A 13,029-nucleotide genomic window follows, 5' to 3' on the forward strand; every position below is an offset into this window, starting at 1 on the left:
CTGCTTTTGAAGCAGTAGGAGCTAGGAGAGGGTTACAAAGGGCTAATCGAAATGCACATTCTTGTTGTTTTTTTAAGTCAACTGTCATGAACAATGAATAAATAAATTGCCATTACATAAAGGTTTAGTAAGTGAAAGCCACATTTTTAAATTGTCCATGTACCAACAGTTGTGCAGTATGATGATCTATTAATTTACTAATTTTCAAACATTTGAGTTCTATTTTTAAACATTTCTGAGGTGAATTTAAATAGTCTTTAGTCGGTTCTTTAGCCTCAATATACAAGACAGCATCATAAGAATGGTGAATAGCAAGTACTTATATGATGCTTTACAGTCACAGTCCCATTCACTCACGCACACACTTATGGCAGCTCCATCGGCAGACACTCTCACAAACCAATAACCACCAGGAACAATGTGGGGTTCATTGTATCGACCGAGGACACTTTAACACATGTGGGGGCAAGGTGGGAATGGAACCTGCAATCTTCAGATTAGAGTGTGACAGCTCTACCTCTGCACCACGGCTGCAAAAGTAAGCAAAATGCACCGAAAGGCATTGATCTTCTAAGCTACAGTCATTTTTCTAGTCATGTTCAGAGTTGAGGTTGCTTGTTCAATTCACAGTTTTGTTCACCCCCCCCCCTTCCCTTAAATAATAAAAAAATAAAAACATAAAAACTCAAAACATTTTTTTTTATGTTTTATGAGATTTTCCAGCAAGGGATGTTAGAAAACAACAGAGTTTAAGTCTGAGCAGCTTCAAAGTTGAACACTGTAGTTAAACAAACATGTACTAAATACAGAAAAAACATATTTTTACAACTGTACATCAATTTACATTTTTTTTCAGAAAAAGCAAAAAATATACAGCTTTATAAAAAAATAACTTTATCATTACACTTTACCTTGCTTTTGATTTGTTAATTTAAAGAATCTAAACATTGTCCACTGATCTACACTTTTCATGTGTTTATCATGTATTCACAAAAACTCAAGAGCTTCACAAAATTACAAAATAAGGCGAATCTATGTACAGTCTGAAGGTAGTTTTGTGAAAATGAAATATCAAAGTGGTCACAGTGAAATGTCTTTCAGAACGTGTTTCTGAAATAAATCTTTGCTCGCAGTAGCTCTGGTTTTCAATGTCTTTGACTCATTTATCTCATATGTTCCCAGTCAAGCAGTCAGTGGAACGACGTAGCGCTCGGTGTCAATCATTTGCCGTACTGTGAGCCTTTGCCCCGTCTCAGCCAGTCCTTCCAGGGAGCCTGAGCTTTGTCCTGGTTAGAGTCTGAAATCCACGAGGAGGAGGGCTGGCGCGTCCAGGTGGAAGCCACTTTGCTGGGTCTGCGGAAGAAGGACATCCCATTGGAGGGGAGCTTCTTCTGAGGCTGCTCCAGCTGCTGTTGGGACTTGAGCTGCTGGTTGATGACGATTTGTATGTCATCCTGTGGGATAACGAGAAGATTAAAGAAAAAGTTTGAAATGTGAAAGACTACATTTTCTGGATTTAGCCTTTATGCTAGAGTTTTCTTTAATTTTGGGAGTTTAGAATTTTATTTACTTAATATTTTGGGGGGTTTCAGTACATAAATAGCATACAGATCAATGTATTTGTGTTGGATTATTACAAATGTTATAGCTCGTTATCTTATGAATTCTTGCAATCATTAAAATTCATGCAATTTTCTGTAAACCTCAAACATTTTTAAATCTTTTTATAAAACAGACCTTCCGACAATAGGCAGGTTTACATTAAGTTATTATCTATAAACGTTTATCTGGAGAGAGAAATCTTCAAAACAGAGAGCTAAGAATGCGTCACACCAGTAGATATATTTGTGTTTAGGCATATTTTTTACAACACACTATCAAATGACCTTTTTTCAAGCTATAACATTTATCTTCTTTTTACAGTTATTGAATATATCTTAGTCGCAATCTGTACAGTACAGTTCAATAAAGATAAGAGAGAAAAAATACTTATTCAGGAAAATGTATTTGTAAGCATGATTGTGGAATTGAAAACTAAAGTTGATTAGTTTGACAGTTTAGTCCAAAATGAGCTGAAACATTTGGAAAAAAGACAGAAATTCTACACTTAGAAAGAAAATCTTGAGACATATTTTCACCAAATGAATGAAAAGAGTAATAGAAAAGTCAGATTCCCTATAGGTAGTATTGTGAATACAGGGTTTACGTAAAATCAGCAAAACTTACATCTTATCTTGAAATGTTAATCAGATCAGCCTTTAATGGCATCACTCTATCCAGAATATGAGCTTTCCTTTATGAGATATGACTGAAGTTTTCTGTTAATTCATTAAAACTAGCTGCATTTAGAGAAATGTAAAGCTATCAGACCCTTTTACAATCCATAACATGGGCTTTAAATGACAATATCAAAAAAGTAGTCATAAGATCATCTGATCAGAATGTTTAGATAGGTAATCATTAACACATTTAGACATGAAGTAGCAGTCTACCTGTTTTAAAGCCCTATTATACAATAAGGCTTTCCTAAGCCAAGATTATTTCATTATTACACAAGAAAACAGTGCAATGACCATTGATACTGGCTCTCTGCGTGCTTCTATACCCAAAAAACAGCTAATACAAGTACAAATCACTGTGTGTACACATAGCATGATTGATTAAAAACATCCAAACTGCATCAAATGCCTGATTTATCTTTAATAGGTTGGCTAAAATGTACATTAATTCCAGCCTCTTAGGTCATGCTGGTTTCTTAAAGGGCAACCAAACAGGAAAGTCGGAGGCTGACTCCGCCCACAGCCGAAATTTTAAAATCCAGTCAGAGGGGCAGGGCTGGGAAACAGGACTGGTTTTATTACTGGAGCTGCAGATCATGTTGTGGGACTTCTGAAATGGCGTGGGACTTAAATTATTTGATCAATCACAAAATTCAACTGTAATACCTCGTTTTGCAGACGTTTTTTGACTTTCTTTTCAAGAATTAAAAAAAGTGTATTTTAATTTGTCAAAAAATTGGCAAAGAGAAACAGACAGCACTTTTAACGCCCCATTTATAGAGGCAAACAGACAAAAAAGTTGATGTAGGGTTTAGTGTCTGATACACCTGCTGTGTACTCCTACCTCCATACTGAGAAAATATACCATCTATGTACACAAGAGATACAAAAAAACACACACACAAAACATCTACTGAGAATAATGAATGCAAAGTTAGAAACTGACAAAATAAAATGAACAAATTTGAATAAATAATGGGTTTATAGTTTTATAATTTATGCTTAGATTTTTAACATGTCAGACAACTGAGCAAAATAATGGTAATACATTGATTTTTTATTGTCCATCCATCCATTCATCCATCTATCATGATAGAAAATGTCATGTTTGACTTGTTCCTTCATTTTTCATTGAGGTAAATCTGCTGCAGCAGGAGGATCTTATCTGACACAGGATGGATTTTATTTTGAAAAACGCTACATTTTATTAATGAGTGGCTTAATGGCCACAAAAACATACAAAATTGTATTTTTCTAAACATGAATTGGGACTTTGCAGCTCTGGATGGGTTTTGGCCAGTCAGAAACTGAACCAAGACATCATGGGCCTTGAAAAACACAAGAGGCTCACCTGCCAGGCCTCCAACTCCTGTGACAGCTCCAGTTTGCGTTGGATGGCTTCTAACAGCTGGTTGTTCAAAGACATCATGTCATTTTTGCTTCTCACCAACTCAGTTTCCATCATGTTTTTCCTACAAAGATGCAATAAAAACGAATTTGAGTCAATGATTGACTTTTAGGATGTCCAAACCTAAGAGTCAAAAACTGCCAAAGCTACATAGATATAGTTTTCTAGAACTGTATGTAATTTTACATAAATAAATTACAATTTTTGGGTTACTTAAATTTCAATATTGAGAAACGATGAGTAACTAACTTGGCTATGGCTTCATCTCGGTCTCTGATGGCCTGTTGGACCATGTCGGACTGATCCTGGATGTTTTGAAGCTTCTGCTTTATCTCTGCATTTTCCTGCTGCAGCTGAATGTTCTGTGCAAGAAAGAGAATAAAGTTATAGTTATACTTTAATAAAGCTGCCATGATTTTTTTAAATATAGACATTCACAGAAGTATAATCATGATTGACATGGAGTTATTGAATGAAACATACTTGGTTAATAGTTTGAAAATCAAGGTCAACAAGAATATAAAACCTGATTCTAGAGCTGCAACCAACACTCAAAGTCAGTGGTGGTGCAGCCACATTCTATTGTAAGGGCGTGCCTCTCTCTGGTTAACATATTTGCTCATCAGTGGGTTACCTGATCTCGTAGCTCCTGTGTTGTGCTTGGATTCCCACAGTGATCCACCATACTGCTGACAAAACCCAGATTCAGCTCCTGGGTCAGACCAAACGACAGAGAGATCGGGTGTCAGACATGCATGTGCAACAGAAAAGGGTTTCTGTGCTGTTGGCACTCAGAGGGTGGAGGACTGGATTTAGTTACAGTGTTTATAACGGACTCTAGGGGTTTGGATAGAACACAAACTGGACAATGGGATGTTCTTGCCGATGGCACAGACAGGGTGTCAGTTGCACTTCGCTGGGATCTAGTTATTAATTTGTCCTCGTGGAAACAATTTAGTAACTCTAGGAGTCTATAAAAACATGATGAATAGTGTATTATATTAGACAAAACAAGTACAAGAGATATTTTATCTTTACTGCAGCTAGAGCAACAATATTGGATTTAAAGATGAACAGTATTTTAATGCATGTTTCATAAAGAACATTCATAAAAAGTAAGCTATGTATCTTAAAAAAAGGGACTTGGAACTAACTCAGTGGAATATAATGATATAGATGTCAGACTGATGAAATAAAAGCTGAAGTTTTCTCTTCATGTCTGGAACATCAGGGCTTCCATTTCCCTTCTTTCGACCCTCACCTGGGGGCTGGATGCCTGAGTGGCCACAGTTTCGGCCACTCCCTTCAGCCGGTGGAGCATCGACACCAGATCCTCCTGCTCGTGCTCGACCTCTGACCTCTCCGGGCTGCTCAAACCCCGGGTCAGCGGAGCAAGTAACTGGAGGATGGACTGCATCTCTTTTGTCATCTAAAAACAATGATAGATTTATAGACATTTATGTTACATTGTGTTTTAAAACCCATGTGAGTGGTTTATATTTATGACAACTTGCATCAGGTATTTAGAGAAAGGGAGGTGGACAACATTACCTCATTGCTATTTTAAACTCCCCTGACTAAACCTGTATCATGTGACTGTGCTGATTTCATGGTAACAATGTCATGGAACAGGTTTATTCAGCCACAGTTTCTACAAGCCTTTATGTGTAAAGTGACTAAGTAAATTTCTAAAATAACTACGTGAACTTGAGCAAACATTTTGGTCTACATGTGGCTATGAATTACATCAAAGGTATAAGAGGTCTCAAACATGGAAAGTCATGGTCACGATGAACAGGAAATGTACTGAATGAGTCATGGGCATCAACACATGACCTGTTTTCCTGCTGCAACACTCGGAGGGTGAGAAAACTTCTGTCCTCTCTCAGAAATAATTCAAACTTGTATCTTAAGCCAGCATCGTTTCTTTGAGTCATCTCCACTCAAGGACGTTCACACCATCTCTTTTTGCCAAACAGAAGTCACTCTGACATTCAAACTTGCACGAAATGTTCTGTCGTCGTGCTCCTCAGTAATGTTGCATCTGGTCAGTGCAGGGTTGTTTTTTCCTGAGCACGTCTTAAGCTCGGTGATGTGGTGTGCAGTGATCACAGGTGCACGCTGTTATCTGTTTAGTTTGCATAGATACACATAAGGAAACGAGCTCGACAGGTACGGAGGCGTTTGGTAAATAAAAAGACGTGACTGATTCAGTTTCCTCAGGCGAGTTAAATTCTGAGAACTAGTTCTGTCTAATGTTTGGAATTATCTAAAATTTGCCTCCAAGTTGTGTGACTCAAATTTGGACAAGAGGGGCGATCTTTAGAACAAAGGTCTGAGACCTTCAACACTAAGAGAGTATTCAGACTGGACACATTTGGTTTGCTTAAAGTGAACCAGAGTTTGTTTCCCCAGATAAACCAGGACAAGTTTTCAGTCTGAATACATCCAAGTGGACCAGAAGCCGCTCCTGGACCCATCTTGGGAGGTAGTCTATGTTCGTTTCCACTCGAACTGAGCTCAGGTTTGCTCTGACATTCCTCGGTCTGAATAGCTCACTGCTCGTAACCGGGCATTATGGGACGCAAACAAAATAGGAAGGAAGCAGCCAAAAGCTGCGGACAAACGAGGAGCAACAATGAGAAACAGCAAGTGAAGGACTCCCATAGTTTCTGCCCCGTCCTCATAAATACTGGCCAATAATCAAGGAGAGTTTTAACCATGTGCTTTTGTTTACAAGCTATGGTTCAAAACAGAAATGTCCGGTTGAAGGCAGTCTGGATACCAACCAAACGCAAGATTCAAGACTCGATGACGATCGCCGTCCTTTTCCAGTCTGAATTCCAGTCAGATTTTTTTTTTCAGTCATGCAGCTCTTACGGTTTGTCACAAAATTTCAGTAACTCAAGATGCTTGTTTGAAACTTTTGGGTCCAACGGAGGTGCTGCGGTGCTGAGGTGAAGAGCACGCCAGCCCGCCGGATCAGTAATGGACATTATTCGGCTGCGGGCGGGTGGGGGTGAGACGGAGACTCGGGGTTCTCAGTATTTGTGTTTTCAGCGTATTCTCTGATATCTCTGGTCCTTACCACCGACGAATAAGGGGTTACACCCTAAAAGAGGCCAGTCAACATGCACCACAACTCAGAATCCTGAATGTAATAAAGCTAAAAAGAAGGAATGAAAGAGCTACTCGTTCTGGATCCTTATTTAATAAAAAAATACTATAGGATGCCTTTTAGTCAATGGGTTTAAAGAGGTCAAAAGTGTATCCTCTAAACTTAACTGTTATTGCATTAATTCACAGAGGACATGTCATTTCGTTAAATGCTGTTTAAAAATGGGAAAGTTGGTGCTGTTTCACTAAACTTCTCGGATGGTGTTGAAGTGTCAAGTCTACCTCTTCTTTGCTGACCCCGTAGTCTGCGGTTTCCAGCTCGGACAACAGGGAGGCGTCTCCGAGGCTCCTGCTCTCCTGCAGAGACGCTTCCTCCTGCAGCTCCTCCACCTGAGCCTGCAGCTGCTGCGAGCGACTCCGCGCTACATCCACCTCCTGCCATGCCTCAGCGAGCTGACATCATGAGAAAAAAAAAGATCAAATTCATGTCAAACAAATGTCAGAATTACAGACGCAGGAATCTGAAATTAAGAAGCACAAAGTAAACCATATAAATTGTATAAGATTTTATTCTCACAATCTTAAAATAAAAATGACTGTGGATGGTTAATGAATAAACCAATGACTTTTAGAAGTGAGGAAACCCTGACATGCCAGATTCCAACTGTCAACCTAGCATGAAACTAAATGAAAACAAGTGGAATCCAGACTTGTGAGCGACAGACACAATGACGAGAAAGAGGCCACTGTTTTGAAATTCTTTCCTCAATCCCATCGAAACCCAGCCTGTCAGGCAGAGAGTACGACATCCTTTTGTTATTGAGGCTCCCACTCAAACAGAGTCGCTCTCACTGCTGAAAACCTGACTCTTCCTGTGTTGTTTTTGTGTGTTGCTCACCTGCTGGTTGTGTTGTTGGTCAAGTTGTTCGTGCTGAGCCAGCCGTGAATGTAAAGAGGCTAAACTTGCTCTCAGTTCAGCATTTTCTTGATATGCACTCTCCAAGCGCTGCCCCAGCAGCTCTTCTTTCTGTGTGAGGAGCAACACCTGAGAAAAAACATATCAGTGAAGGTTTAGATTACATGTTTAAATGTATCAAGTGTTAACCCAGAAGTGTAATTTGTGAGAACAAAACAAATCAACAGTAAGATAAGCTCTAAAGACTTTTATGTCTGCAGACCTGAAAAATTAAAAAGTTCCAGTCAATAGCACTGTGCTGGGCGCTTTAAAACAAAGTTTTCTTTCATCTTCTGGAAAAAACCAAGTGGTAGGATGTGAACTCTGTCTCCGAACTGATGCTTTATTTAAGCTATCGTGACGATCAGTTTATGTATCGCTTTCCTTTGTCGAGGCCCAGCGACGCTTGTCGTGTTACTGTGACAACGCACACAACCATGGATCAAAAAGTCTGCTTTTAGTGAGAAGAAATCTAAACTTAAAAAGTACCAAGATCAAAGTACACACATATACTTTTCAACAATTGTATGTCAATATATGCATCTTTTTTTCTTTTTTTTTCGACACATACATTATTTTTCTAGCTTAAAATATTGTTGGGTGAAGGAAAACAACAACACAAACTGTGTTTTTTTGTTTTTAACATGTTCTTGTGGCATTTTTTCTGTTCACAGAAAACATATATAAAGAAAATGAAACTTAAAATTGCATTTAAGAGTATTAATTTATAAAAATTGCTATGACTAGACGAAAAATTGCAATTTGAAAAGCTTGTAGCAGTTAGGGAGCAGCTACAATCAGTGGGCCACAGGCTACTGCTCCGCTCCATTCTGATGCATCCACCTACAGTCTTAGTTTTCCTCAAAACTGGTTATCTGGATTGCTCCAATATTGCTCACCATTTTTGTTGCACCGCTAATCTTGTGATGGGGTTGTAGGGGGATGTAATAGCGTGGGAGTGTGTAAAAAGACGGATGATGGGAAATGGGGGCAGACTTACTCTGTAAAACAGTTCTGCCACAACTCAGAGGCAAATTTCTAATGAACTTTTGCTACTGAAAACAACACAAGCTTTTTGATTTTGCTTTAAAAAGGCATAATCATAACTAAAGAGAACTCTTTTACAATAAATCAGTGGAATGGGACTTTATGATAAATGTGCATAATCAGGAGTCATTTAACCAAAACCTTTAACTACTAGAATAATGAAGCACTAGTATTACCTGCTCCTTCATGGCACTGATCAGCTCCTTGTCGTGCTGCCTGTCATGGCTTCCCTTTTGCTGGAGCTCCTGCTTCAGAGCCTGCAGCTCAGCCGACATGGTTTTCTTCACCTCCATCGCCTTCACGTGCACAACAAAGGGAAAAGCAAATTCATGAATCAAGTAGAGCTGTTCTGTCATTCATTTTCTTTACTTAAAAACATTAAAAAAACGAGGACAGAATCAAATATTTTGGGTAGAACGGTGAATTCACATGTAGCAGTTTATAAACTATTTCTATTCATAATAGGGGTTCACTGGGATTTTTATGTCCCTTACATAAAGGGAATCTTCCAGTAGCAGGACTTATTAGTCAGAAGAGTGTCAAACATGTGATCACGATGACAAATTTACGCTTCGTTGCTTCCTTCTTGGTAATGAGTCTGTGGAATTGAAAGGAATGAAGAAATGGAAATTGGAAAAGCCTCTTTCTCACACTAGAATTACAGATATCAGTCGTGAGGTGCAGCTGTTGATTCCCAACCACACCCCCCTTTTCTGCAAAAGTTGTTTCTGTCTCAAGATCTAAAGGAAACGTTGCATGACTCACCTTAAAAATAACCCTCAATGTGATTTTTTTTGCTCTTTACTGGTTTCTCAATCAACAAGAAAGCCTTAAATAACGTTGAACAGAAGGAAGTGTGATGTTAGCGAGTCTGTTCGGGCTGACCAATCATCCGCCCCCCCTCCCTTCTGTGTCATGCTCTGGGACCCTAATTCCTCTTTAGTCAGCAGTTTGGCGAGTCCCTGTCAGGACCCATCATCACCAAATAATGCAGGATGAAAGGCTGAGCTTGGCAGCAGATGGAGCAGAGGGCTTTTTGGTGTCACCGGTGACATCATTTAACAACAGAGGAGCGGGTACACTTGGACATCATGAGGGTAAAATTAGGAGGGACAGCTTGAGAGGGGGTGTCTGCAGGAAGTGAGGCAGACAGAAGAAAGGTCTAAGTAGACACCGGTGGATACGAACAAAACACGGAGACCAAAAATGACAAGAGGAGGTCTTTATAGATGAACATCCCCCCTCCCTCCTTCGGGAGTTGTCACTGGGGCGTCCTCCTCCTGCCAACATGGGCCCCCCCTTGACAATAGAAGCAAGTTTGGACGCAGGGCGCTGGCTTTATTATGAACAAGTGCGTTGAGATGATGTCCCTCCACGTGGCCCCCACCAAGCCTCCGGCCCTCACCGCTCGACAACAGAAAAGCTTCTACCAGCTGACGACCCCAGCCACGGCAGAGCCCCTCGGGGAGCAAAAACAAAAGACGGCTCCCCCCTGGGATGCCGGGGCATTTGGATATGAGAGGAGAGATCAAAAGGAGAAAATTACTGATTTCTATCTCGCAGCAATATGCTTTGTTTTTCCCTTTTCTGTGAGCTGGGTGATGCTAACGGACGGAGCAGAGGTCAGTGGGGCTCATGTGAGCAGAAAAAACCCACATGTGATTCGTCTCCTCTGTCCAAAAGCATTGGGAGGGAGAGTAAAAGGTGAAAAATTATGTGTAATAGAACAGGGGACAACTTTCAGCTATGTAGATTTTTACTTTATAGAGGTTTCAATTTGGCTTTATGAAAAAGATTGCCACTTACAAAAGGGGGAAAGGTATACATTGATTTTTCTTAGTGTTAAACTGAAGGAACAATGAAAAAAAAGTAAAATTTTAACTTCATCTTCACAAAAATCCAGATTTTTCACAAAATAACCTTTTAAATGGTTATTAGCACTAAATATACTTTATGTACAAGATTCAATGGCAGTTCCACTGAAAATTATTATGAGCATAATATAAGAGATAATCTTTTTGGTTTTCCGTACTATATTTATAAATTTAACATAATGGCACAAATGAAAAACCATTTTCGCAAAAAGAAGTTGCTCTAAAAATGGTTTTCCTGCCCACTCCATCACTACCTGTTAGATTCATGTGGTGACAAAACAGGAAAGAAAAAAATCAGATTAGAAGGTGAGACAAAACGGAGATGGAAAAGCTGAGGGTGATGTCAAATAAAGTTTTTTTTAAACTGAAGTACACTAAGACTGAGTCTATCAGTAAATTAAAATGTCAACATTTTAATAGTTAGAGAGAATAAACCAGAGCACAAACCGTTAAACTGAATCAAAAATATGACCGTTAAATATGGTGAAAGGACAATTTTACAAGCAGAGAATATGAGGGAAAATAGTCAAAATTTTGATTTAGAAGCTTATATTTTTATAATTCACATAGTATATTGGATTATTTTGTACGACTGAGTATTGGGGCCACCAAAGAAAGATAAAAGCTATACTACGAGATTAAAGTCATAAATCTATGACTTTATTCTCCTAAATTTACAACTTTAGGACCATCAAAAAAAATAAAAAAGCAATATAAAGAGATTTGCAATATTCCTGCAATTCCACTCATTTCTTCCTCCACGAAAGACAAGATCTGTGAGAGGCTTCCGTCTAAAAAAGCCTTCTGGGTTTTTAGGTGTTTGCCGGATGTTTCTATGGTATAATGACATACAATTAGAAGCATTTCACAAGTATCAAAAGCTTTTATTGAGAATTATGTTAGCTGGTCCTTTTTTGGCAGAGGTGAAATGTAGTGGAGATGTGGTTTCAGAGATAATGTTCATTTTCAAGGCAAATAGGGACTATGCAAATAATTGCAGCTGAGTGGATCACTCCTTATAACATTTTGGAGTATATATACATTTCCATGAAACTGCAGACTTTGGAAACATTAATAGTTGTGACATTCTCAAAACTTCTAGCCATGGCTGTAGTAATTTGACTTTGAGTTGCCAAAAAGTTGATAATCTCTTTGTTTTTTTTTAAACCTATTCCTAAATAAAGCTCAACAAAATGCTCTACGTCTTTCGTTTTCTAACATGGCTCCAATAAAAAGACAGCTTTAGTGTCTTTCCTCGTAAATTTATTACCTGGTAGTTCTGGTAAACTTGTGATTTTTTTTTTTAGTAAATGTATTACTTTTTTCTTGGAAATTTATGACTTTTTTTTCTCATAAATGTATAACTTTTTTCTGGCAATAATACATGTCTTTTAAATCAATTTCATAAACTTTATTCCCATAAATTTACAACTTTAAAGTCGCAATTTAAATAATTAAATTTCAATTTTTCCATTTTTAAATTGGTCCTAACACTCTGTCGTACCTTTGAGATCTTATAGTATACTGTAAAATAAAACCGGAGGTGAGTTTTTGGAAAACAAAGCGCAGAAAAGAGTGGAAGAAAAAATAGCTTTAAAAAAAACATCTCAAGTTGAAAGAGTCTGCAGGTGGCATAACTATTATTTATCATAAAGATTTAAAAACTGGGGTTTGTTTCTACATTTCTAACAAATGTTTGAAAAGGTGTTTTTGTGTTTCTATGTTGCACAAACAAACCCCCCCACCACCACCACACTAAAGTATCATCTTATGCGTTCCATAATGAAGGAGAAAGCAGTTGAAATCTTACACCAAAGCACGGCCTCTAGAACACAACAGTTGTTTTAGGAGACGTTAGGTTGCTGGGTAAAATAAGGTAAAAACCATGCCTTAAGGTGTGCAAAATGATGATATGAACGCTCTGTTTGTCTTCACAGTTCATTGAAGTTCCACAAGTCAGATTAAATTCTGTGCTACTTAATTGTTCTTGTTTCTACTGTCAACACTTCCACGACTTCTCAGTCACAGACTGCCAGGAAACCGTCATTTAAAGTATGTTAAGGAAGCATCCATCAATGTTTACCTCAAGCAGCTGCTAATAGAGGCATGGTTTATGTAAATGAAAAGACAGGAACAAAAAATAACAAATACCAGGAAGATAGACGCTCTTTGATCATCTTCTCTGAAAGCCAGCTTTAGTTGGAACCGTCACTGTGACATCGCTGAACAGCTCAGGAATTCCCAGCAAGTTTCCCACAATCATGACGGAACAGTGCGTTATCAAAGACAAAGTTTGGCTGAATTCTTTCTCTCTCAAGTTTCTGTGGTCAGATACCAACACCCTTCTCA

General features: G+C 38.5%; 1 protein-coding gene across 2 annotated transcripts in view; it reads right to left on the bottom strand.

The window, feature by feature from the left end:
* Positions 1–692: 692 nt before the first annotated feature.
* The window catches only part of si:ch211-235m3.5 (BICD family-like cargo adapter 1), a 19,095-nt gene continuing 6,758 nt past the window's right edge, over positions 693–13,029 (bottom strand). Inside the window, exons 3-10 of one of the 2 annotated variants that reach the window (XM_024276446.2) lie at positions 8,983–9,102; positions 7,703–7,849; positions 7,087–7,257; positions 4,949–5,116; positions 4,322–4,399; positions 3,937–4,049; positions 3,631–3,751; positions 693–1,454 (exon numbers count right to left, since the gene is read on the bottom strand). In XM_024276446.2, the coding sequence (XP_024132214.1) occupies positions 1,221–1,454; positions 3,631–3,751; positions 3,937–4,049; positions 4,322–4,399; positions 4,949–5,116; positions 7,087–7,257; positions 7,703–7,849; positions 8,983–9,102 (1,152 nt within the window). In that variant the 3' untranslated portion in view covers positions 693–1,220. The remainder of the gene's footprint in view (positions 1,455–3,630; positions 3,752–3,936; positions 4,050–4,321; positions 4,400–4,948; positions 5,117–7,086; positions 7,258–7,702; positions 7,850–8,982; positions 9,103–13,029) is intronic. The other variant, XM_036214999.1, reaches the window with a different exon arrangement.

Source organism: Oryzias melastigma, linkage group LG13 (genome assembly GCF_002922805.2).
Source record: "Oryzias melastigma strain HK-1 linkage group LG13, ASM292280v2, whole genome shotgun sequence".
Classification (NCBI taxonomy): domain Eukaryota; kingdom Metazoa; phylum Chordata; class Actinopteri; order Beloniformes; family Adrianichthyidae; genus Oryzias; species Oryzias melastigma.